Raw genomic sequence first — 26796 nt, 5'->3', positions numbered from 1 at the left:
AGTACATGTATTTAAAGCATAAAAGGTCAATTTAAGTAAACTTATGTTCAAGAGCCTTTTGCAAATACAAGAATAAAAGGCTTGCCAAATGCAGGTCTGGGTTTAGTGCCCTGATCAAATGGTGGATTCTAAATCAGATCGGACAACTTTTCAAAATTTCATTTCTTAAAATCTTTCCAAGTGAAAGGAATTCTCTGTTGTATGAAAGGTTCTTGCACCAGAATTCAGTGGACTTTAGTAAGCAGTTCTATTAACTTTAGAACAGCTGGCATGTGTAATAAAGAAGGCAGATATTCACTAAATGAATTTACTAAAAGGAGTCAAACAAGTGGGAAATATATTTTTAAAGGAGAAACACAGCATGCTCTAATAATATAACTTTTCTATATGTTTAATAAAATGAGTGTTAAATCAGAGAACTTAATTCTGATAATTGGCTAAAAACTGTTTCAAAAACCTTCAAATGGACTTGTATTATTTTACATATTTGGGGAAAGAAAGCATGCTTATTTATTTCTCCAACCAAGTTTGTTGTTATTGGAGCAGATGTGTCATTGTTAACTGATAAATATTTAGAGAAACAAGAGCAGGAGCCAGACCCAGACTTCAAAATCCACAGCCACAGAGAACTAGGAAATGGATCCTGCTGAAGTTGTTCTGAGAGTAACTCTGAACTTTGCCTATTTCACAGTTACAAGCCAACTTCCCTGTCAGATCCTAGGCCTCCAAACAAAGAAACAAACAAACAAAGCAGTCTAACCAAAATCACTTAGAGTTAGCTTTATGGTCTGATGTAGAAAGTCAGGTACGAAACGAACTATTGCAACTCAGAGGATAGTCATTTTGCTTTGTGAATTAACCAGCAAAAAACCAAAAGCCTTAAACTTGATGGAGCCCTACTATTACATATTGACTCTTTACTCGTGACTGTGGATGGTTTTGCAGTCCTGAGGTCTGTTGCATTTTCATTTTCATAAGCACAGCAAATGAGGAAGCTGCTCAGATGATTGGCTCTTTTCCTTAGGAAAATGTCAGCAGAAATGAGCCTATGCCTTTAACAGGGTTGACTTGCAGCTATGAAGTACATGAAAGCATTATTTCACAAGAGTTTATTAGAGGGAACATACTTTTCCATTTAATTTTATTGCAAATGGGAACACAAAAAATTTGGTGAGTCCATAATCTCTGACAATTTACCTTTGGCCAAGGTAGGTCCAGAAGATCACAAGACTCTTGACTTTCTTCTTCCAGGTTTGTCATTCACAGAAATCTCAATTCAAACTAGGTGCTTTTAAAAATACATGTTGTGAAGATCAAAATTATCGGCAGTTTAGATTATATCACTGCAATTGTTAGAAAGATATATTTTTCTATAAAAGTATACCAGAAAATATGTTAGTAGTGTGGATGCTCCCTCACCCTTTATTGAATTTGACTTTGTAAATCTTCCTGTGTGTATTTAGCTCTAACATGAAATAAGCTTTCTACTGAATTAAGCTTCATTTTGCAGTTATCAATTAGGCTTGTAAGTAACAGTACTAGACAAATAAGTTATTCCTTAAAAATCTAATACACAAGCACAGAACTAGTGATCCTTTAACACAGAAAGATATTTTTAAGATTTAAATCTCTTCCCTTCAAAGTCATTGCATAAGAACACCCTTCGAGGGAAAATGACTGACCTAAGTGTTCAAAAAAGAAGACAAGATTCAAAGAACAGGCATTTGCTCCATGTTTAGTGCTTCTCTGGGTGCAAATATATGAAGCAATTCGGTGAATTTTAATTTCTCATGCATGTTCTATATGAATCTAGTCTGCTCAGAGGGCATTTTATTATTTGACTTATGGGTTACAACGTTTTCAGACTTGGAAGGACACCAGTTATGTATGTAATTAAATCTAAATGGGTGAGCTTTTTCAAATGCTTTTGCGTTTTCTTTTTACTGTGTCCCACTGCAGAATTGTATTGGATTTGCACTTGCAAGAGGAGTTGGGTGAATGGTGGTTAGGGAATAATTTTCTCCATTACAAACCAAGAAAGCAAGGGTTTTATAAGGTGTCTGTGGAATGAGCTTCTCCAACCAGCCCCTAAACTTCTGTATTGTTTTTCTCTATAATTTTAATGTCTTTCTTCATTATTGCTAGAAGTATATAGGTTATTGGGGCAAAGGAGAGAGAAGGGACCAGAAGGGATGAATAACAACAACAACAAAATTTATATATCCATATGCTTATAGATCTCTGTACCTGTACATCTATAGCTTCAGTAGAAGAGCTACATATGCTTAAGCTTAAGGCTGCTTTTCATCCAAACAAAAGAACTCATTGATGCATATCTTTTAGTGACTTATTTTTTAGTACAGTCAGATTATTTCTTTGTTGGAGTAGATGGAACAGAGATTAGAGTTGAAGAAATATTTTCAAAGATGATTCAAAAGCTTTTGGAAATTTAAAAACCTCAATAACACCATAAATCCACATGAACTTGGATCTCATCCCTGCCCTTATTATTCCCCCTTCCAATTGTAAGTGAATCCTACGTCTGCCAACCCATCCCTTGAACGGAGGCTTTACATAAAGAGCTTCTTTGAAAGTTATATGATCATTGGGCAAACAACATACCTCTCTCAGCCTCATTTCCTTACAAATAAAATGGGGATTATCCAGGTACCTCTTTCCTACGGTGGGTGGGTGACAATATCAAATGAATTCACTGGCCCATGGGAAGTGATTAAGACTAAGTGTCCTAGTTACATTTATTTTTCCGAATTCCTCCCAGTTTTTCCAGAAATTTCTCTCTCACCTGACCTTTCCTGGATGGCTTCCCACAGGTGCTCTTCTGGGCTCATTTTCTTCCCTCGTTTTCCTGTCACTTTGTCTTGCACAGTCATGTCCCACCTGACAAAGATTGCAATGGAGCGAAGTTCCTAGGCTTTATCCTGGATTTCAGGGATCAAGACTTTTCTCTTACGGGATTTGGTAACTCGGTTTTCCATTCTCCTTTCACAATACTGTTTTTACCTTAAAAAAAAAAAAAAAAAGAAAACACAAATGGGAAATTCAAGAAGACAAGCTTTCTCAAATTGGATTCAAACTCCAATATGTTTAACTTGATTATTAAATTTAGCTCATTGAACAATAGTTTGTTCATGTGTGAAATTTTCTTTCATTAGTTCATGACATTTTATACACATATATACACACAGAAAAAATCATGGCAAAAATACCTTGGGTTTACTCTGCCACTGACTGTTTTAGTTCTACGCAATAATTTTATTGACTCCATCACTAACAACCCTATGAAGAGACTACTATATCCTTTCTAAACCTGAGGGAACTAAAGAACAGAGTGGCTAAGTAACTTCCCTAAAGCTACACAGCTGGTGAGTGACAAAGCTGAGAAGACTGGCAGACTGAGGCCTTACACCAACTAGTGACTTGTCTGAGGCCAACACCACTATTTGGGGAGGTGGAATTGCAATGTTTTGTCCATTTTAATTCTGACCTTCAATTGCCCATTCCTGACTACTGGAGGATGCATGACATTGAGACTCTCCAGCTGCTGCTCAGCTGTTCCCAGGCTAGCAAGAGGACATTTGCCACCAAATTAGAAAATTAAGAGAACTATAGGGACAATTGAAAGGAAAAATATTTTCTGCTTTGAATGAAAAGGTGGGGGTTGGTTTGAGAGAAGCTGTGAGGCAGAGGACTTTGACACAGGAGCATGATCTCTGTGTGAACTCCATTTCTTCAGCACCTATGGATTACATTTTGGTTAGAAAAGGCAATTGTTTTTCTGGATCTCTGGTTGGTTTAAACTTTCTGTATAAAAATATTTTTGATAGGAGAGAATCATTAATCTGTGAAGACTGTGTGTAGGCACAACTAGAACAGATTATGTTTTTCCCCACATTATCTCTTTTTTAAATGTCCACAACAGACAAATTCAGGTCACATATATGTCTAAATAAGGAAAAGAATATGTGAGATTAGACTAAGATGTAGACTGGGGTCAGATTGACTGATGGTGTTTTTGTAGAGAAATCTCTGAAGAGTACTTAAAATAGGACTAGACTAGGCTTATGTTCAACACAATGCTGATTGTGCAGTAGTAGCACTACTTTCACTTAAGAAACATTTTTTTTTTTTTTTGGTACCAGGCATTGAATGCAAGGGAGCTTGACCACTGAGCCACATCCCCAGCCCTTTCTTTAAAAATCTATTCTTATTAGAGATGGTCTTGCAGAGTTGCATAGGGCCTCTCTAAGTTGCTAAGGCTGGGTTTGAACTCATGAACTTCCTGCCTCAGTCTCCCAAGTTGCTGGAATTACAGGCATGCTCCACTATGCCCGGCATTTTCTTTCTTTCTTTTTTTTTCCTTACCCAGTCCTTTTTATTATTGATTTGAGACAGGACCTCACTAAGTTGCTTAGAGTTTCACTAAGTTGCTTAGAACCTTGCTAAATTACTGGATATGAACTAGAAAACCTTGGAAATACAGGTGTGTATTTCTAACACTCCTGGCTGACTTGAGAATATATATAACTTCTTACTGAAGTAATATTTTGTTTGCTTAAGGCTTGTAAGTAGTTGAATGAATAGCCAAATGGTTGTAAGGTGTACCGGTTTAACAAGGTCAGCCTCGCTTCAATTTTGAGCTTTCATACTTAGTAAATAATGTGACCTTGGCCAAACTTCTAATCTGCTTGCGCTTCAGTTTCCCAGTCTGTGAACTGGGAATAAAAATGGGTCCCTTGGAAAGTGGCTGTGAGAACTAAGTGGTTTGTGAAAAATGCCAATATTTACCATTTGATCTTTTCTTGGCCTCTCCTTCCCAAGAGGATTCCTAAAAGTCTTAATTGCTCAGTCCCCAATGTTGGTGAAATTTATAATTATATTACTGTCACAATTCAAAACTGCTTCCATCTATTTATCTTAATTTAGGCTCAGAATTAACCCATGGAAGGAGTTAGCAAAGATGTTATCAGGGTTCCATTTTACAGCTCAGACAGCATGATGGATTTGCTCAAGGTCACCTAGATCCTAAGGTGCAAATATAAGAAGGTACTGCATTCTGAGTGCTGTCATTTCAGATTTGATGCTTTTCCACATATTACTTAACTAGTAAAGACAGTAGTACTCCAATCTCACTCAAGAAAACCTAATCAATAGAAATCCTAAAGTAGATAGCACATATCCGAAGATAGGGCATTATCCCCATTTCAGAATGACTCTCAGTACTGCAAGTGTTCATGACTCCTTTTATGTTGACATAATATTTATTCTCCCATACTGTTTTAAATAATTCCCCCCCTGAATATTAGAGTAATCAGCCTGTCTGAAGAGAATTAGGAAGCCTCATAAATCACATAACTTTTTAAAGATGGATTTCACCTACGGAATTTTTCACTACATACCAGCTGGAATGAGAGAGTTGGGTGAGAAGCACTCACAAATGTTATGAGAACTAATTCATTTGAAGAGCAAGCTAATTTTGAGATAGTACCTCAGAAATGAAATGTCACAGGTCATCTGTAATACAGGTCAAAACAAAAACAACAACATCAGAAGGAACAACCCCTCATGTGAATGCAGACAGATAGCATGGAGATGTGTTTGCTACACAGCACTGATCTGGTGTCAGATGGTGGAGGAGGGGTTTTCGGTTTTCATGACCATCACTATTCATGATTGTGGTCAGGGGATATGTTACAGGTTGATGCGATATAAGTGGCAACACACAACCATGTTCAAAAGAACTTGAGCAATGATTGTTTCATAATTAAATATCTAACTAAAATCTAACAAACAAATCAGGAAAGAAAAGATAGTGGTCCCTCTTTTTACTTTGTGTAGTTTTGATTACCTGTAGTCAACCTCAGTCAGAAAATATTAAGTAGGAAATACCAAAAATAAACAATTCATAAATTTTCAATTGTATACTCTTCAAAGTAAAAAAAAAAAATCTTGCAACATCCTACTGTGTCCCACCTGGGAAGTGAATTATTCATTTGTCCTGGATATCCACACTGTGTACACTAACCCCTCGTTAGTCCCTTAGGAGCCATCTAAATTATGAAATCCACTATGTCATCTCATAATGCTTGTGTTCAGGTAACACTATTTTCACTTAATAATGGTCCCAAAGTGCATATATAGTGATGCTGGCAATTTGTATATACAAAAGAAAAGTCATAAAGTGTTCACTTTCAGTGAATAAGTGAAATGTATAATAAGATATTTTCAGCTAGGCATGGTAGCACACACCTATAATCCCAGTGGCTGAGGAGGCTGAGGTAAGAGGATGGTGAGTTTGAAGCCAACATCAGCAATTTAGAGGGACCCTAAGCAACTTAGCAAGTCTCTATCTCCAAATAAAATATAAAAAAGGGTCAAAGATGTGGCTGAGTGGTTAAGTGCCCCTAGGTTCAATCCCTGGTATGGAAAACAAAAAAGTATTTTCAGAGCAAGATCCCATATTCACATAACTTTTATTGCTGTATATTGTTATAATTATTCCATTTTATTATTTTTAATCTCTTACTTGGCTTAATTTATAAATTGAACTTTACCATAGATATGTGTGTATAGGAATAAATATGGCATATATTGAATTTGATACTACCAGTGACTTCAAATATTCACAGAAGATCTTGCCAGGTTTGTGCAAATACAGTAGTACCCATTTCCCTACAGACAATGGGTACTACTGTATTTGCACAAGCCTGGATTTCATGGCTACTATGTTTTGAGTGTCTGTGTGTGCATGAATGTATATCAAAAGTTCCCACAAACTTAGCAGCCTGGCTTGGAAGGGATGTAAAGTATTGCTGATATTTGTTTTTCTGGTATCTCAATATCTCTACCTGTTTTATTATAATGTTACAATTGTTAAAGGAATTTGCTCCCTGCAAATTTGCTCAGATACCACCACTCTCAAAACTTTGCTTTGACTGAGACTTCCTCTGTCCTAAGTCATTATCAGGCTCTTTCCATTGATCTCCTCGACTTTTTTTTAGAAGTCAAAGGAATACAAATAAGAAACAACTGAATTGTGCTCTGTATTTGGTATTTTATTTAGAAGTGAGAAGGTTCTGTGCAAGCACTGGTATTATTGAGTGTTGAAACTGTTAAATATGAAGTATGCACAGAACTTTCTAGTGCTTCTACAGGATATATATGATACACAGAACTTGCCGGTAAGTACTTTTATTACTTTTAGGGCAGGCTGACAGTATGGCTCAAACTAAATGCTGCAGTATCTTTTCTTTTCCCCTGACAAAACTGAAAAGACTGAATGGCTTTTTTAAACAATCAGAAAAAAAAATGTATGTATTCAGATTACAGAAATCAGGCTATAATATAAAATAAAAATGAAAGAAAACTTTTATTTCTTCTATTTCAGTTTTGTTCATTTTCTCATTTTGTTTTTATTCCTTTGACTGCCGCTAAATATTTTCTTCCCATCTGTTATTTCCTCCTTAATTTCCTTTTATACTTTTCTACTTTGAGTTTCAACATTTTGCTTTGCTGCCTCAGGGTTGAAAGGAGTTGCCAGAGATCTTGCTTTGATTCTTTTAAATGTTTCACACCCACCCCCAACTTACTTTTTTATCTCTGTCTTGTTGTTCTTAATGCCTATCTTTCATATCTTATTCTCAGTGGGGTTTGGTACTTTGTTAGGCTCCTAAGGCAGGAGAACCTTTATACATTTGCAGCTCACATCACTCCCTGTGGGGCTGCATACCCACCCACCACTCCCCTGCAGTGACCCTGGTTTCAGGGTTGCAAACCCATGCAGGTGACATAAAAAAGAAACTCTTACCATTCCCTTGGGCTATCTTAAAAGAAATCCTTTGTGCATTAAAAATATGATAGGCCACCAAGAAAGTCTTGGCTTTCCTTATAAGACCCTAATGTTGGTGGCCCAGTTGCTGTCCTGCAAATGTAATGTGATTTAGGGGGCCATGTTAGAAGGAGTCAAGGCTTCTCCACTTTAACTAACAGGCTCCAAAATCTTGTATGGGCAGATAAGGCTAGTGGGTCTTTATTTTGCCCATTAAAATTCAATTGGATCTAACTCAAAAATATTTTGTGGAAATCACTTATTTATTTAGAATTGTAGTTTTATACCAAGTACATTAATAATAACTACAACAAATATGATAATAGTAACTTGTCCTCTAGAAAGGCAACATTATCCCCAAATTATGACTTAGACACTAAACTGCATCCAGGAAACAGCTACTTGTTTATCAAAGATAATAGGATATATCTATTTAAATTTGACATATCTAAAATGTAGAGTAGAAATCAATTTTTAAGTTGCCTCAACATACTTACTGATTATTTCCTCATATAAAAGCACTTGGTTTCCATGAGTATGCATAAACATCTATAATTTCCAACCAATACTGTGAACTTTAGGTTGATGTCTACTGTACATGGATATTCAAAAGTATCCTGAGTCCAAAATTCATAAATAGAATACAGTGAATATCATGCTTAAATAGTACCCAGGAATATTTTACTTTATAACAATATTCCTTTTTCCCTAAAATTTCTTAAGGCCAAGAACACATGGAAAATGAGGTTGTCTCCAATGACAGATCATTTCAACTGGACTAAAATAAAGTTTCAAAACAATTATAATAAACATTCATTGGCCTAGATGTCTCCATATGACCGTTTAATGTAATTGCAGAAAGGGTGATTATTGAGCTCTAATGGGTCACACAGTTAGCTAGCAGGCAAATGGCAAATGTAAAGCTAATTAGATTAAAATAGTAAAAAGATAATTAAGGTAGTTCCTACAATAAGTTCTTCATAGCTAAGGAGAAGAGCATGGGGCAACACCTGCCCCTCGGGGCTCTTGATGATCACATAACCTACACTGAACTCTGTCTAAACACTGAAAACTCTATGTTTAGAAGAAGATACACGATTTTTAACTTGCAGACTTTAGATGACCTATTGCAGTAAATACTGCTATCTATTCTAATGCCTTATAATCTCATTCTTGGCACAGTCTCTGGATTAATCACCTGGACTCTGGTTACTCTACTTCAAGTTCAATTGGAGTGCTTTAAAAAAATCAATATTCTTAAAATTCTATAAAATCAATATTCCTAAAATATCAATTTGATGCAGAAGGGAGTTTAAGCTTTTCATCCTGGGGATCAAGATCCACCACAAATGGACTGGTTTTCATTGTCAGATCTTACCTATGGCTTTCTTTGCACTGATACTCTCAGTTTGGGACTGATCTCTTTACTGTGTTGCAGCCATGCCAAGATTTGCCCATCCCTTGCTCATGTTCACCTTTCCATCAATCCCTTCCCTTCCTTCAACACGTTCTTCCAGCCCACAACCCTCTCTTCTGTGAATCACTGCTCTGGCCATTTGATTCTATACCTTTAGTCCTCATGGGGTGACCTTAGTAGATTAACCAGTAATCTCCTCTAGAGTATAAACCTCTAGAGAGAAGGCCCATAGCCAACTCATCTGCATTTTCGCACGTTACCTCCTAGATGATGTCTCCAGTATTTGCTCATTTTTTGGCAAAAATGTCTCTGATAAAACAAAAGTGACCATATCGAATTCTGTAAATGTGAGCACAAGTTCAAATGATGTTCTCTGCTAAAGGTTAAAATTGAATGATGCAGAGCAATGGCTGGTAACTTGAAATTATGGAGAACTGATCTCTTCAGTTGCCTGAAGGCTGCCAGATGATCTTTTATTATTATGTAATGTTAATGTTCATTTACAAAACATTCACTGATTTTTATCTGGGTGGGGTGTGAGGTGGGGGGGTTATATACAGTTTAGACACACAACTCTGATAATAAAACAAGATGGTCTATACATATTGTAATGATTCTTTTACTAAAAAAAAAAGGAGTAAAATATATTGTATTGAAGGTGTATTATTGAAAACTTGAAACTACAAGTTATCACAGACTTAAGAGTAAGAGGACCCAGACGGGAACTGGAAAATCTCACCAGAAGCCTAACAGCATGACATCTGTATGTTGTTTTCATTTGATTTTTTTTTTTTTTTTTTAGTGAAATTATACCATAAAAGGATGGAATTTTGAGTGTATCTCTTCAGAATGAGACTTACATTCTCTCAGTTTAAAGATATAAAGTCTGAGGAGGTAACTCAATCTTTAGGGCAGAGGGAGACAGAATTATCAAGTGTGAGTGAATCTGATGATAGTTTTGAAAGGCTGATTAAAAAATCTAGGGCAGGTACTATGACTTGTTTGAAATTTCATGGGCTGATATGTGAATATCTAACTGTAACACAAAGCAGAACCTGATAACTAATTTTATAGAATACTTGCATGCTATTTTGGAGAAAGATTAAATCCAATTGGAGCAATTAGTGAAATCTTCCTGAGGAGATGATACCTTTAGCTAGAGTTTCAAGTACAAGAAGAAAATAGTGAAACTGCAATCTGAGAAGCAGCATGAATACAGGTGGGATGCAAAGACGGCCATGGTATTGGAGGCAGAAGAGTGAGGCCCAGACATGGGTGCCTGAGGGGCAGAGGCTGGAAAAGCACCCGAGGGCCAGATCACAAACTGCTTCCATGCTAAGAAGCTTGACAAGGGAAGCCACTAAAGTATTCTGAGGAGGGGTGTAGACAAACAACTGAATTTGGTTGGTTAAGGAAGATTCTAGTAACTGGGTGAAAACTGAATTTTAATTAGGCAGAGATGTGGGGGCAGGGCAGACAGGGAGAGAGTTGAATAGTAAGAAGGAACAAAGAGACATGAAGAAGTGACTAAGGATTATACGCATCATTAAATGAAGAGGGTTATGTGTGTGTTTGTGCGTGTTACACGTATGTGTGTGAGAGTGTGTGTGTATGTGAGAGAGACAGAAAGAGAGCACGAGCAAGGAGAGGCTGATTAAAGTGTTTCCCAGCCTTCCTTTGGGAAGAAAAATACTAAGCAGAAAAGGCCTGTGATGCATAAAAGAAAATACTAAGAGTAATTATGGGTTTCTGTAAAGTGTGTTCCTGGTAGCTAATGTGCTGAGTCACTTTTAAGAGACATTGGGGAACTCAGCACTTTAATCTGAATTTATTTTTCACTGAATTGAACTAAGCTGCTATTTTTTTTTCTTCTTTGGGTATAGTTTGATGAATTTTATGGTCTCCCTCTGTATTTGATTCCCTACCAGAGTAGCAAGGATTTTCTTGGTACTTGATCCTCTTCATATATCTATCTTTCCACATCTAGTCTCTGCATTTGAGCTGCTTTGGGCCCCATGGTCCTTTATTTATTCATGCCCACACCTTTTTTCCTTTTGATTTTAGCTATCACTGAAATTCTTTTGAACTCTTCAGTATATAGGATAATGCTGTTTTGTTCCATATACGATTATATTGGTGCAGACAGGCAAACAAGGAGGCTTGTCCTTCCCCCTTTTGACAGCAAATAGCATAGTGTTCTCATGTGCAGAATGTACAATCTTGACAGCCATTGTTGGAAAATGTTTAATAGCTAAGTGATTTGCACTTAGCATAGCAACTGATTTAAACCTTGGGTAGTGGTTTTTTAATACATTCTGGATTGAACTATATACTTTTCTTTTGTAGCTATCAGGTAAGGAGAAATGTCTCAATTAAGATGTATGTTACAAACCAGTGCATAAGACATCTCTCTTATAATGCTATATGCATCAACTTCCTATGAATTAAAATTAAATAAACTAGCTCATGTTGTCATGGCTTCACAAAAAGTTGTAATTTGTGACATCCAATATTTATTATGATTGTTCTCATATTTCAGTAATAAGAAAAAAAAGGAGAATAAATGAGAAAAAAGCTGATGATAAAAGATTTCTCTAGCATATGTCAGAAATAGAGCTTCACTTTAGTTGTCACAAAGGGGTCATTCCTTAATTTGGAATTATCAAATTTTTTTATAATTAAAAGTTTGACAATTTTTAATTATCAAATTATCCTGTAATGATAATGAGCCTATGCTCCAGGTGTTTCAGTAAAAGTAAATGAATATCAAAGCTGTTTTTTAAAGGAAGTACAAATTCAAGGCTGCAAAAGTTCAAACTCAAGAATTTTTATACTCTATGCTTTCTGGTACTTTAATATTTCTGTTCCCTTATAGTGCATGTAGAATAAAATTCCAAATTTTCTGGACCACTGTTTCTTTAGATGCATGTCTCTTTCTCATAGATATCATTAAAAATCTAGCACCTGATCTCAGCTGATGACAAATAAATTATAAGATACTCTTTCTAAAAGAACAAAATTCCTATGCCTTTAAAAAGTCACCGGAAAACACACCACTAGCCAAATTTTCCTAAGCAAACTTCTTTTTTAAACCCCAAACCCAAACTAGCTTTACAACAGTAAAATGAAGTATCACAAAATTTTCATTTTTGTTATCAAATCACCAGTAGCCCCAAATGAGCATGTTCAGAATCTGAAGTGGAAAACAGGAACAATGGTTGACAAAGATTAAACCCACCAAAACTTCTGCCCTTGCCTCAAATTCACAGCAATTTCAGGTAAAAAGCATCATTTTCTAAATTGTTTTTTCCAGTCTATATTTTCTGGCATTGGAAAGACTACATACCTTTATGAAACTTAAAAATATTGCTCTATTTTATCGTGCACATATAGTTGTGTGTATGTATGTGTGTTTATATATAAAACATCAGAAACAACCAAAAATGTTTCAAGGGAAAGAAGAATAAACAAAATTTTAGTATCATGTCATGCTTCCACTTAAGTTTATAAATGCCCCAAATTTGTTGCATATTTAAAAAAAATTAATCTACTTTCTCTGAATCCTTGCAGATCTTCATAAACAATGAATGGCATGATTCAGTGAGTGGCAAGAAATTTCCTGTCTTAAATCCTGCGACTGAGGAGAAAATCTGTGAGATAGAAGAAGGAGATAAGGTGAGTTTCAAAACACTAGTTTCATTTTATGCAGAGATGTTTCTTTGTTTCTCACCATTCTGAGCTCCTGAACCCCACTACAAGCTTAAAGTAATATGTCATCAAAATGTGACTGCTAGGGCAGTTTGGGAAATTTTCCAGGTTGGTTCATGAAGAGTACTTTATGGTCCTGTAATGATAATGAGCTTATGCTCCAGGTGTTATAATGATTTTTTGCATATTACTTTTCCTTGATTATTTTTAACTGGAATGATGTCTAGCTTTATTATACACTCAGACTGAATAAGGAGGGATTGGTCATAGGTCTAATAAAGAGAGAAATCCTTAATCATATAAAATCATTAAGTTGCTAGATGAAACTAAAACAAAGGTTAATGTATTCCCAAGTTATTTCATCAAGAATCATCTAATTGATATTAATAAAAACATTTTAAATTGAATTTTAAAATGACTTAAATTGAATAATTGTTATTTTAATAACAAAAACAAAAAACCAAACTTATTGAGTGACAATTTTTTAAATTCTAAATACTGTTTTAAGTTAGTTAGAGCAGCTTTACGAAGAACGTGCACTTTTAGTTTGTTTTCCAAATGATGCTAAATGGCAGAATAGAAGGAGTGAGTGATTTACTCCAGGTGATACTGCTAACAAGCAATGAAACCAGCTTTCTGGTGTTGTCCTTCCCCCAGAACCTGTGAGTAACATGGTTACTGCTTTACCTTGAAATTATTATAAAGATTAGATCATAGCGTTCACTGTAACAATCACATGTTCCTGTCCAGTTTCCACTTTTCATTCCCTTAGCCTCAATCCATGAGATCACAAATCTCTAAGTACCGGCTGAGTCACACTGGCCTATTCCAACATAGCGAGAAAGCTGAGGGCCTTTATGGATTTTTAAAGAGACTTTGGATTCAGACTGAAATACTATCACATCAAAGTGAGACCCAGGCCTTGAAGAGCAGGAGCCAGAGTGCTTAGGCAAAGGAGTCAACAATTTAAGTAGAAGAAACAGAATAGAATGAACATGTGTCACTTGCTTTCAGATTTCACTTTCTTTACATCCTAATGAGTCAACCATGCATAAATTCTTTACTCTGTTTCTTGTTGCCTTAGGGGAAGTATCCCCACACACAAAGGTCCTTTATAGTATTACTCAACACTTTTCTATGGCTTCTGTCCCAGGCCACCACTTTGAGCTAAAGTTCCAACTTCACCATGCCCAATGTCACTCCCCAAACACTGCTTGCTGATCACTGCCTCTGTGCATGTCCAGAGCTCAGGCCTCAGGAATAGTTCAAATCACCACCAATAATCACAGCACAGAGGTTCCATGTTTGTACTTACCCTCGTTGAACTCCTGCTCCTTTTGTTTAAAATAAGTAAATAGTAAATACATAGAGGGATAAATGATACATACAAAGATTTTCAAAAGTTCCAGGCACATAAAACCTCCGTCATTACAGTGTTTTTTATTTCTCTCAAGCCATCTTGAACCTTCCCAGGTAGAATTTCTCTCGTCTGTGTCATCATAGAGCATTGTATTTGCTGATAACCCTGGTGTTATATCAGTATGGATTACTTAGTCTGAGACAATGTACTCTTGTGGAGATCAACACTGCGTCTCAGTTTCTGGCAATGCTTTAATGAAGTTGAATAGGTGAATGCAGAAACGTTCTCTTCCATGAAGCTCTGCTAGTGCTGATGATCACTGCCAAGGCAGTAGTGCTGAAGATTTGGTATACATCAGAACTTCCTGGAAGATGTCTTAAGACAAGGTCCACACTTTTCTCTAGAATTTGTTTCCATAATACTAGAGTAGAGCTTGGTAATTTGCATTTCTCACAAATTTGCATTTCTAACAAATCCTCAGGTATCGCTGATATTGTTCTTTGGGAAGGAAGTAGGGGAATACATTTTGAGAACCACTGAATTAAAGTATTAAACCCCAAATGATAACTTTCTCAAGGGTGGGTATTTAATTGGAGACATAAATTTGTTTAATTGACCCATGATATTTGCACATATTTATGGGGTAACATGATAACTCAATATGTATACACAATTTGTAATGATCAAATCAGTGTAATTATCCTTTCTACAATCTCATATATTCAACACTGTTTATCTTTAGAACCTATGAACTTCTCTCTTCTAGTTACTCATAAATATATATATTATATTGTTGTAAGCTGTAGTTACCCTGTTGTGAAGCAAAGCACTAAAATTTCTTCCTAACTAACTATATATATATATATATATATATATATATATATATATAGACACATATATATATATATATATATTTTTTTTTTTTGAGAGGAGGTGAAGGAGATGGAGGGTGCCAGGGATTGAACTCAGGGACACTCAACCACTGAGTCATATTCCCTATTTTATTTAGAGACAGGGTCTCACTGAGCTGCTTAGCACCTCACCATTGCTGAAGCTGGCTTTGAACTCTTGATCCTCCAGCCTCAGCCTTCCCAGCTGCTGGGATTACAGACATGCGCCAGCTCCTAAATATATTTTGAACCTATTATTCAACCTCCCTCTGCTGCTTTTTCTACCTTCTTTTCTTAGCCTCTAGTAATCTCTATCATGCTCTTTTCTTTGTCATCAACTTTTTGTTTGTTTGTTTCCATCTATGAGTAAACTCAGGCAGCATTTGTCTTTCTGTGCGTGGTTTATTTACTTAACTTAATGTCCTCCGACTCCATCCATTTTGTCACACGTGACAGGATTTTGTTCTTCACATGGCTGAATCATGTTATATTGTGCATATAAACCACATTTTCATTATCCATTCATCTGCTGACATGTGGAATCCATATCTTGTCTAATGTAAATAGTTATGCACTAAACATGAGAGTGCAGGTACCTCTTTAATCAACTAGTTTCATTTTCTTTATATATGTACTCAGAAATGAGGTACCTGGGGGCTGGGATTGTGGCTCAGCAGTAGAGCGCTCGCCTAGCACATGCAGGGCCCTGGGTTCGATCCTCAGCACCACATAAAATAAACAAGTAAAATAAAGATATTGTGTCCAACTAGAACTAAAATATAATAAATATTTTAAAAAAGAAATGAGATATGTGGATCATATGACTGTTCAATTTTTAGTTTTCTGAGGAAACTTCATTCTGTTCTCCATGATGATTGTCCTAATTTATAATCCAACCAAAAGAGTATGAGGGTTTTTTTTCCTCCACGTCCTCACTAGCATCTATTTTTTGTTATTTGTTTGTTTTATTAATACCTGTTCTGATTAGGGGATGATGGTACCAATCAAATGTAGTTTTATTTGAATTTCTCTGATCAGTAATGATGTCAAACATTTTTACATTTTCTTTGGAGAAATATACAGATCATTTGCCAATTTTAAATCAGATTATTTGGGGGTGGTTTTTATTTTGGCTATTGTTTCAATTCATTATATATTCTAGATATTGATTCATGTCACATGAATAGCTTACAATTCTTTCCCTCCCATTTGTAGTTTGTTCACTTTCTGGGCAGAAAATTTTTAGTTTGATATAAACCCTCTGTCAATTTTTGCATTTGGTGCTTGTGCTTTTGGGGTCCTATCCAAAAAAGCATTGCCTAGACTAATGTTGTAAAGGGTTTCCCTATGTGTTTTTTTCTGATTTCTAACAGCTTCAGGCCTTTCATTTCAGTATTTGATCCATTTTGAGTTTATTTCGTATGTAGCGAGAGATAGAAGTCCAATTTTATTCTTCTGCATGTGGATATCCAGTTTTCCCAGCTCCATTTATTAAACCTCTCTTCTTCAATGTGTGCTTGATGCCTTTGTTGAAAGTCAACTGGGTATAGATATGATGGGGGCATGGATTTTTATAAGTAAAAAAGTTGATTATTAGAAACTCTGTTATGACAGTCACTCCACATCTCTAAGGTTGGACAGAGAAACACTGACCAACCCTGGCAAAGTGCTGTAGGATGCCCAGAAGCCTGTGGTATTCTTCATGTTAAAAAAAGAAACAAATATCTTTTATCAGAGACTTTTATAGATGCACACATTATTTCAAATGTCCCTCTAGTTTCTTGAGTGACTCTAGAAAGCCTGAGGAAGTAAAATAAAGCAATAAAGGCCTAGGTGTGCACAGACTGAACCCCTGACACTTGTCTCCTTCTTCTTTACAAGGTATAAATGCCACTCAAGTGGAAGACTGCGGATCTGTTTGTAGTTTGCAATTAACCAAAGAAAACAATATACTTGATGTTTTAGCCCTGGAGCCTTGAACATTTAGCTTTGCCATTGGATTACTAGCAGAACATCTTCCTTTGCCACTGAGATTAGTTTCACCAGGAAAACAAGTCTCTATGCCTAGATTCTACATGAAACCTTGTCAGGAAGTCTGAGGATTTTTCTTGGCACTATTTGTGGATTTACCTTCTTCTTAAAATGTTGTAAAAGAAAGCTGATGATGACACCAGAAGTTGTAGAAGTGTTTACCACTGATCTGCTCTGTGCTTACTGACCATACTTCTGCCCACAGAATAGGCCAAAAATACTTTATATATTCAGCAAAGCTTCAAGTCCAAAAGCTAAGCTGATTGGCTGGACATTTGATCACCCCAGCTAAACTGTTGGTGATACAAACTGTTTATGATAAGCAACTGTTTGCTTAACATTCAACATTTCTAGAGGAGTGTTCTTTTTTGAATTTTTCAAAAACTTTTCTTTCTAAAAGAGTTATTATTGTTCAAGCAATTTTGCCAGCAAGCATATGCATAGTAAACATTGTGTATTTAAAGGTACAAATCTAGTCAACTACATGGTCACAGTAAACCTAATATTCTGGAATTGACTCTTTAGATAATTAGCCAAAAGGCTTTAGGGATTTAATTTATGAGTAGAATGAAGCCAACAATGAGCAGTATCCCGCCTTTCAATAGTATCCTAAAGAAAGAAGGAGGGCCAAGAACAAATGGAGGCTACAAAGCAAAGCACTCATGTGGGTGGGAACTGTTTTCTTTTCACTTCAGTGGCTCTTTGAGGCTGTATGGACTAATCCTCAAATCTGCTTTTAATATTAAAGCATGACCTAACAAATAATTGCTGGGGATAAAAGTAAAAGACCATTAAAGTAAGTGCTTGTGGCAGGTGTAAAAGGAAAACTGGTCTGATAACTATTTTCTCCATCTCTGAATGAATTTAACATGGAAATGTACCATCTGGGAGTGACTGAAAAGTTTAACTCTTCCTTAAGTAGGCTGAAGAGGCATTTAATATCTCTCCATCATTCAAATTGTCTTTCTGTACTCAGCCTGGTGAACATGTCAATGCCATAAGCAACAGTGTTATTGATGGTTATGAATTTCAGTCAATGAACCAAATTATTTTCTGGTTAATTAAAAAATTACATTTCTGGAAAAAAAAGTTCTGGAATTAAAATTTAAAAAAAAATTCTGGCCTTGAAATTTTTTTTAAAAATTACTTTCTTCCTAATAGTTTTGAATAATATCAAGCATTTGTTATATAATAGATCAATTGAAATATGAGTATTATGTAATTGTAAATATAAGTAAATTATATAAGGCACACCCTTATATAACATCAGTGTAATATGATAAGTTAATAAGGTAGTTAAACAAATTATTAAATATTTATTAAATGTATATTACAGACCCAGAATAATAAGAAATAGTATGTTTGTAATACAGATAACTGTAAATTCTCATTATTAAGGAGACATTATTAAGAGAGACAGGCAGAACTCTAGATTTGGAGGCCAGATATAGGATCCAACTTTGGTTTTACTATCTACTGGATTTCAGTCCACAAAGTCTACTCACTTGTAAGGCAAAGCCTGTGATACTGATTACACTGGAACTTGGGGACCTACAAAGTACTTATCTTAGCACCCACAGCATGGTGAGCTCTTAACGTGTAGCTGTCATCCAGCCAGATTAGACTGCCAATGATTGAAGTAGGTTGGGATATTTAAGCTGGGTCCTGAAAAATGTATAGGATTTTGAAAGTAAAGAGATGTGCTAGTAGAATATTCTTGACAAAGAAAATTATGGGAGCAAAGATGAGAAAGAGCAGAGTCAGATAGATTAAAAAAAAAAAAAGTATGAACAACAATTTTGAGCAGGTGAGGTGGGGCCCCAGAAGTTTGGACTTTGAAAACCAACCAAAGGAGTTTGGCCTTGGGATTGCAGATAAAAGGGTAACGGTTGCAAACATTGAGAAGGAAAGTGATAAGATAAAGCTCTATGAGGAAAGATTATTCTGGTAGTCATAGGCAAGGCAGCTGGGGAGGGAAGACAATGAACTTGGGGGAGCTGTTGACAATGAAATGCTAAGTACCTACAATGGTAAAGAGAAGTAAAAACTGAAAGGAACTATTTATTAAAACATACTGAAATTGCTGAGAGTCATTTTCATGCTGCTTTGACTTCTAGGACTATAGTAAGAAATTGCTTCCATCTAGTGAACATTGAATGCCTGTCACATGGAAGCTGTGTATCAGGGGTTAGCTTATTTGATCTTCAACACAACCCTATGAAATAACTTACCTTGACTTTAAAGATGAGAAAACCTCAAAGAAATTGTGACACAACATATTTCATTTACATAATAGATCAATTGAAATATGAGCATTATGTAATTGTAAATATAAGTAAATTATATAAGGCACACCCTTATATAACATCAGTGCACAAATTCCAAGTGCACAAATTCCACATGTGTGGATTCATCCCACCATGGTTATGCTGTGAGGAAGTCGGGCCTAACATGGTTGTGTCTATGTTGAATGCACAGCAGCTTCTTGCTCTTGTCATCATTTCCTAAGCAATGCAGTGTAACAGCTATTTGAACAGCATTTACATTGTCACAGGCATTATAAGTCATCCAAGGTAATTTAAAGTAGATGGGAGAATGTGCATACGTTATATGCAAATACCATTTCACTTTGTATAAAACTCCCAGCATTGTGGGCTTTAGTAATTTACAGGGGTATCCTGGGAATAATTTCTCTTGGATACCGAGGGATTACTGTGGTTTTCATGGTTTATAATATGGTAGGATAAATTGTTTGGTCTTATGTCCCTCTCATTTGATTGAATATTTCAAAATATTCTTTATTTTACCATTCTGTCATTAGCAGACTGATGATAGGAATTCTACAGAGTGGAGTATGTGGGAAGTCTTTAGGTGGATGGATCGACCATTGGACACCTCAAAACTTACACAGCTTTAGAGGAATCATAATTAAAATCTGAGTTATTTTCTTCAAAAATAATAAACTGCCATTACTCTATTTTTACTCCTGAAAGATTAAATATAAGATGTGAACAAGAGAGAGACAGACATGATGCAAAAGACATAACCACAGAGCATGTTTATTTTTAGCAGCATTCTCCAGGGATGGGTTCTGTATGGCAGAACTACTTGTCTTGAAGCCAGTGTCTCCACATCCCTTGGGAGGCCAGGCTGCCTATCCCATATTTGGCTAAGGCCAATGGCAGAACAGTGAGCAGAAGCATCCAAGTGAAAGCCGTGTCACACAGATGTTTAAACACAGGGCTGTGTATGTTTTATAAGTCTTGGGATCTACAGATCATGCCAGCAATCTCAGATTCTTGTGGTTTGCTTTTTTTTTTAAACCCCCAAATAGTGCTCTCTATATTTACTTTTTAAAAAGTTCAGAATTTATGGCATAAAACAAAATAAGCAATCAATATGATTAACTGAATGCCCCAAAATATGCAATGTATATATATTTCTTAGGCAAGCAGGCAACAATTGCATATGTTTTATTATATGTACTCATTATTCTCCTAGAAGTTTGACAGTGAGATACACCAGTGTGTGATGTATTATAATTAAAGAATCTTTGCTTGTAGTCAGTAAATATTATCACTTAATCAGGACAGATTATACTTCTAAGAAACTGCTGTTGCCTCAGTTCATCTTAATTTGGTGATGAATACAGATGTTGCCTGATTTACAATGTTTTGACATAATTTTTCAACTTTACAAGGATGCAAAAGCAATACACATTCTGTAGAAATTGTACTATGAATTGTCAGTTTTGATCTTTCCCCAGGCTAGCAATATCCAGTATAATATTCTCTGTGCAATGCTGGGCAATGCTCTCACGCAGCCTCACAACAAGAGGGTAAATAACCAATACTGTACTGCACGTTGCAACAGTGTACTGTAATCAAAAAATCAAATGAGAAATAATCAACACTTTAATATAAGACAGGCATTAAGTGTTCTGAGCACATTAAGCCTAAGCTATGATGTGTCATATGTCAGGTGCATTAAATGCATTTTCAATTCATGATACTTTCAACTTACTGCAGGTTCATTAGGATGTAACTCTACGACAAATCTGGGAGCATCTGGTGCTGTGAAAATAGTTTATTTATTTGCATTTTAATTTGAAGAATTGTAAGATTGGGGATACTTGAATACAATCTGAGGAGGGGAATATTAATATGAGATCCATGCCTCACCAAGGAGGAGGCGATATCAATTCAGATTGTGAGCAACAATGAGAACAAAGAGGATAGTTCCTTTCCTCCTGTCTAATTCTCGAAGGGAATTATGTCTTCTGCAAAATGTTGTAATCTATTGGCCTTATGATGTCATTATCACTTATGGAGTTCCCCGCAGTGGTCAGTCCTATGTACAAAAAACTGTTGGCATCACTGTGCTTTTAAGGTGTTTGCAACTGACCCGACAGGGTCAATACCCACATGAAGTAGTAAAGGAAGTGGTGATATTTATAGTAGATACATTCTGCAGGAGATGAGAAAAGGTCTGAACAGGGATGTGTAGGCCAAGTTTGTAACTGAAGTGGGTTAGGAAACAAGAGTGCATGTGGCAGAGAAAAACACGAGAAGAAAGAGTGTGAACGAAGACAAGAGGCCAGACCTGCTCACTGAGTGTGAACGTCATCTATTATTCAACTTTTGCTTGAATCAATGTAGTTTCAAGCAGTATGTTATTAATAAAAAGAAACTGCTTTTACCTAAAGGATCTTTTTGTACCCAACTGGGCTTATCACAGGTAGACGGACCCTTCTGTAGAACAGTTCCACTACTTCTATGCCTTTTCCCTTTTGCACAAAAGAAATGAGCACACATTTATAATGTCTACTCTTCATTAGCAAAGGAAAGTTCCTATTCAGTCCCCAATGTCAGAAACTTTTGTAGTTGAAGAATTAAAATGTGTCATAAAGGGTCTTACAGTCAGATAGGCTCTCTTTAAAACTCAGTTCAGCCACTTCAACTTCACTTCGAGTTATTGACCTTGGGCTAGTCTCTTTCTCTGTCTCTCTGTCTCTCTCTCCTTTGCTTTTAAAACTGCGTATTAATTTCATATTGTAAAAGGAACTTTTTTTTCCTAAAACTGGTAAAATTGTCCTGCCAATGGAAACTTTTAGACAGACAAAACAATATTCAGTCAGAAACTGGAAAGAGGAAATACTAAAAGTTACACAGAAAAGGGAAATCACAAAGATACAAGACTGCAATGCAGTGGCCATCCTGTAAAACCTTGGGATTCGAGGTATGAGGCAAAAGTCATAATGGTTGTCAGGTTCAGGGGTTTGGTAGCTCATATAACATCTCATCTGCTGCTTCCTAGTCTTCTACTTGATTTCCCTCATCTGCCCCACAAAACTTTCTATCCTATCTCCTACTTCATTGTGTTCAGTATGCCTATTATTTCCTATTAGGAAAAGCCCATCAAAAATCAGGGACAAGCCCCCTAACTTGCCCCTGCCTGACATTTCCTCCAGGCATCTGGACTTCCTCCTCCCAAATGGCAGGATTCTGCTTCATTCTGTGCAGAGGCTGCTCCCCTCCTTCTTTTTAATACTGAGAATTTTTCATTCTGAGAATTTTTTTTTAAAAAAAAACTGGGAATTGAACCCATGTCCCAGCCCTTCTTATTATTATTTTTTTTTGAAACAAGGTCTCCCTAAGTTGCTTAGGGCCTCACTAAATTGCTGAGGCCACCTGTGAACTTACAATCCTCCTGCCTCAGCTTCCTAAGAAGGTGAGATTACAGGCATGCGCCGCTTTGTGCCTGGCACACTGATATTTTTTTTTTAAAGAATTTATCTTTTAGTTGTAGATGGGCACAGTACCTTTATTTTGTTTATTCATTTTTTTTAATGTGGTGCTGAGGATCAAACCCAGTGCCTCATGCATGCTAGGCAAATGCTCTGCCACTGAGCCACAACCCCAGCCCCAAAGCTGATATTTTTTTAAAGCATGTTTCTCTTTAGACTCCATTACTCCTGGATCACTCCATGCCATCTCCTACACCTCCTCATTGTACCAGGTGCACAGCCAAGACTCCTGGTCCCACAGACCTGCTCCACCCATGGCCTCCAACTTTTCCAGCAGCTCCTGGCCAACAAGAGCCACCTGCGCTGATACCGCCTGGAAAGAACAAGAGGGCAAAGACTGGGTCTCTTTTCTTTCAATATGCTTCAGTTTCTTCATCTGTAAAATGGGAAACATATTTGTCTTATAAGATTATTGAGAATAATATGAGTTAATATGAATATAGTTACTGGAATATTACTTGAAATATGGGCAATACTCAAATGAGGGCCACTATTAGAATATTATAACATTTGTATTCCAAGAAATCAAACATGTGCGGGGTATATGGAACTTATCATTCCCAAGATTATCCTGCAGGTGTCATTACATCATCCTGTGGTTGAGTGCATAGAATGTGCTAGACATTGGTCTAATAGAGACATGGCATCTGTTCATAAGGAGCTACAGTCTATTTTATAGGGTTTTTGCCATTAGGTTTGCTTGTCCAATGTGTTGAGTCTACTGCACTGAATTCTCTTTGACTAACAGGCAGACGTTGACAAAGCTGTGAAGGCTGCAAGACAGGCTTTTCAGATTGGCTCTCCATGGCGCACTATGGATGCTTCAGAGAGGGGACGCCTACTATACAAGTTGGCCGACTTAATTGAAAGAGATCGTCTGCTGCTGGCTGTGAGTATTAACCAAACCGGATGCCCAGTGAGAGCTCTAAAAAGCATTCACTGTGTGAATTGGCAAGTTGATTTGGATCTAGTGAGCACTATATGAAATCTAAAATTAAAATGAAAAGACTTCATCTCCAGATCTGGGGTAGGATTTGAGATTATCTCAAGTAGTAATCTGCATGCCAGTTCCAGATGATGACATCTGCTCCCAGAATAGATTCTACAGTCTAAATTTTGGCAACCACTGAGTTAAACCAAATTAAACAAATTTCTTTCCTTTACTCCAGACCTTCTCAGCTCCCCTAACAAAATCACATGCTGTAAGAATCTCCTGGAATGATACACTTGGATTCTTAAACTTAGTTGACCACTGAACTTTTACAGTGGAAAATCTCATTGACTTTGTTGAAAGTGCTCAAATTATTTCCTGAAAAAAAAAAAAGCTTATTTCCTGTTAGTCTAGCCCACCAAAATATTTATTACACAGCCACATTTTACCTTCCTGAAATGTGTCTGTTAACATGCTCATAATTAAATGATGTGTTGCAGAATTAAATAATGTGAACTTTTTCACAGATGAAATAGGCAAAGAATAAAGAAAATCTATTTTAATATGTTCATAAAAATTGCTTTTTTTTGTGTGCCAGATTTGTTTTCTTAAATTTTAGCTTGTAGATAAATCAGCACATAATATGTAGGGGAGGGCATTTTCTTGTCTTCTTGGCCAGGTAAAGACAATTTCATAAAAAATAATTATAGTAAAGACAATTTCATATAAATTAATACCCAGATGAGATTGCAGAATCAATTTTATTACCTTTTGAGTTTTAAAGTGATAATAACAAAGAGCCCTACATTTTATTTAAAAATAATCAATGTCAATTATAGTTAATCAAAGGACAATTTGTTATGAGTCCTTATAATTCAAAACATGCAGAAGTATAGAACCAGAAGCCATGTGAAATAAAACTGTATTAACCACTTGTCTTATAGAAAGAAAGCAGCGTTTGCTAAAACTTGGCTCTTCTCATCTGTCTGCTTTTTGGGTTGAGAGTGTTGACTATCTCTATCACCATGAGGGCCAATGGGGGAAAAAGAACAGATATGAAAAATTTCTGTTTGCTTAAATTTGGGATGGTGGGACTACACAGTACAGAGGCAGAACAGCTTTAGAAGTTAGGCATCTGTACATTCCTGCCAGAAAACCATCGCAGCAGAACACTAGAACCCAAAGAGCACTTGAAAGTTCTGCCTAACAGTGAAGGAAGAGACAGGTCACAATAGGTATATTGCTAGGTATACAATAGGTATGTTGTTAGACCATTCAAATGATAATATTATGATAAGAGTACCTAAACTAGGAGTTTTGTAATAGAAAATTCTGCTGAAGAAAATTCATGAATGAAAGATCTAGATGTTAAGTTTATGTGAATAAATCAGTTATATCCAGGTGGAACACAGAAATTAAAATGGTTATTGTTTATTAAACTCTCTATAAAACTCTGGCTTTTTAATGGTTATTGGTTATTATGCTCCTAACACTAAATTGTCACTATAGATGGATTATAAATGAAATATTGTACCATTTCAACAGCTGGGTACATATCAAATTGTAACCAACTCTTAAAATGTTGGTTAGCTGGAAGACACCCAGAATGTGAAAGAAAGAGCCCTAGGGTTTAACAACCAGAATCTCACTATCCATTCTACACAGATCTTTCCACATGAACATAAACAGATTATTTTAACTTTTAAAAGTCTGTATTTAAAAAGAGAAGGTAAGAGAAGTTGAGTTAAAATGTCTCCTATTTCCAAAATTCTCTAACACATGACTATTCAAAATATTGGTCATATATTGTTAATCAAAAAGTTTTGTGGAATTTTATATTTGGAGACTAATTTGTTTTTCAGACAATGGAGTCAATGAATGCTGGAAAACTATTTTCTAATGCGTATCTGATGGATCTAGGAGGCTGCATAAAAACATTACGCTATTGTGCAGGCTGGGCTGACAAGGTCCAGGGCCGTACCATACCGATTGGTAAGTAACTTGGGAGACCACCAGGGGTGGGCATAGGGAGGAAGTGATTACTATAGAGCTGAGTAATTTCAAACTCTCACTTTTAAAGATGTCAACCAAATAAGGCAAAATTATTTTCCCCTTGACTTTGAGCCAACACAATTCTGAACTTAGAAATTCTGTGAAGATTCAACAAACCGCTTTTAAAGTTGCTTCAGCACAATCATACAGAAGATACACTGTGGATATTTTAGAAAATATTAAGTAAGAATATTCTTATGGCCCCAATTACTGATTTGAGACATCTCTGCCTTTAAGGGCCCAAACTTTTCAAAGCTGACCTCAAATTATTTATTTGGGTTTCATTCCCATAGTAACTTTATACCCTTTCTGTAATGTAATTATTTAAGTCTCTTTGCATGTTCCAGTATGAATTAAGGATGGTTATCTGTGCCTGTTCAAACTCAGTACAGTTAGACCAGGTTAATTAAACAAACTAATTTATTGATTTGTTTCAAATACCTTCAAATTAAGATGAGACTATGTTTATAGCCTGAGTTAAGAATTTGTGTATTATACATGCATGTGTATGTATATATTATTTTAGTGGGGTATACACATAGCAGAATAGAAATATGAAAACAAGTTTTATTGGAAAAAAGCATGATTTTGGAAAACATTAAAGGTAGAAATTTAACTTATACAAACATTGACATTAGAAATTCAGAATGCCTCCAGAATTGGCCCTGATGTGTATTTTCAATCTAATTGGAGCAATCCAGTAGGTTAGAAGTGACAGCCAGGAAGTTAAAACAGGAGAATTAGACCATAGTACT

At 36.0% G+C, this 26796-nt stretch overlaps 1 protein-coding gene across 2 annotated transcripts in view; it reads left to right on the top strand.

The window, feature by feature from the left end:
• Positions 1-26796, top strand: part of Aldh1a1 (aldehyde dehydrogenase 1 family member A1) — an 87317-nt gene that overhangs the window by 38228 nt on the left and 22293 nt on the right. For both annotated transcript variants that reach the window (XM_048806913.1, XM_015492931.2), the window contains 3 exons: positions 12834-12938; positions 23807-23947; positions 25852-25981. In XM_048806913.1, coding sequence (XP_048662870.1) covers positions 12834-12938; positions 23807-23947; positions 25852-25981 — 376 coding nt within the window. The remainder of the gene's footprint in view (positions 1-12833; positions 12939-23806; positions 23948-25851; positions 25982-26796) is intronic.

The sequence above is a fragment of the Marmota marmota genome, unplaced genomic scaffold (assembly GCF_001458135.2).
Source record: "Marmota marmota marmota unplaced genomic scaffold, marMar, whole genome shotgun sequence".
NCBI classification, from domain to species: Eukaryota; Metazoa; Chordata; class Mammalia; order Rodentia; family Sciuridae; genus Marmota; species Marmota marmota.
Note: the sequence above shows the minus strand (reverse complement) of the source record. Positions and strands in the feature narration are given on the sequence as shown.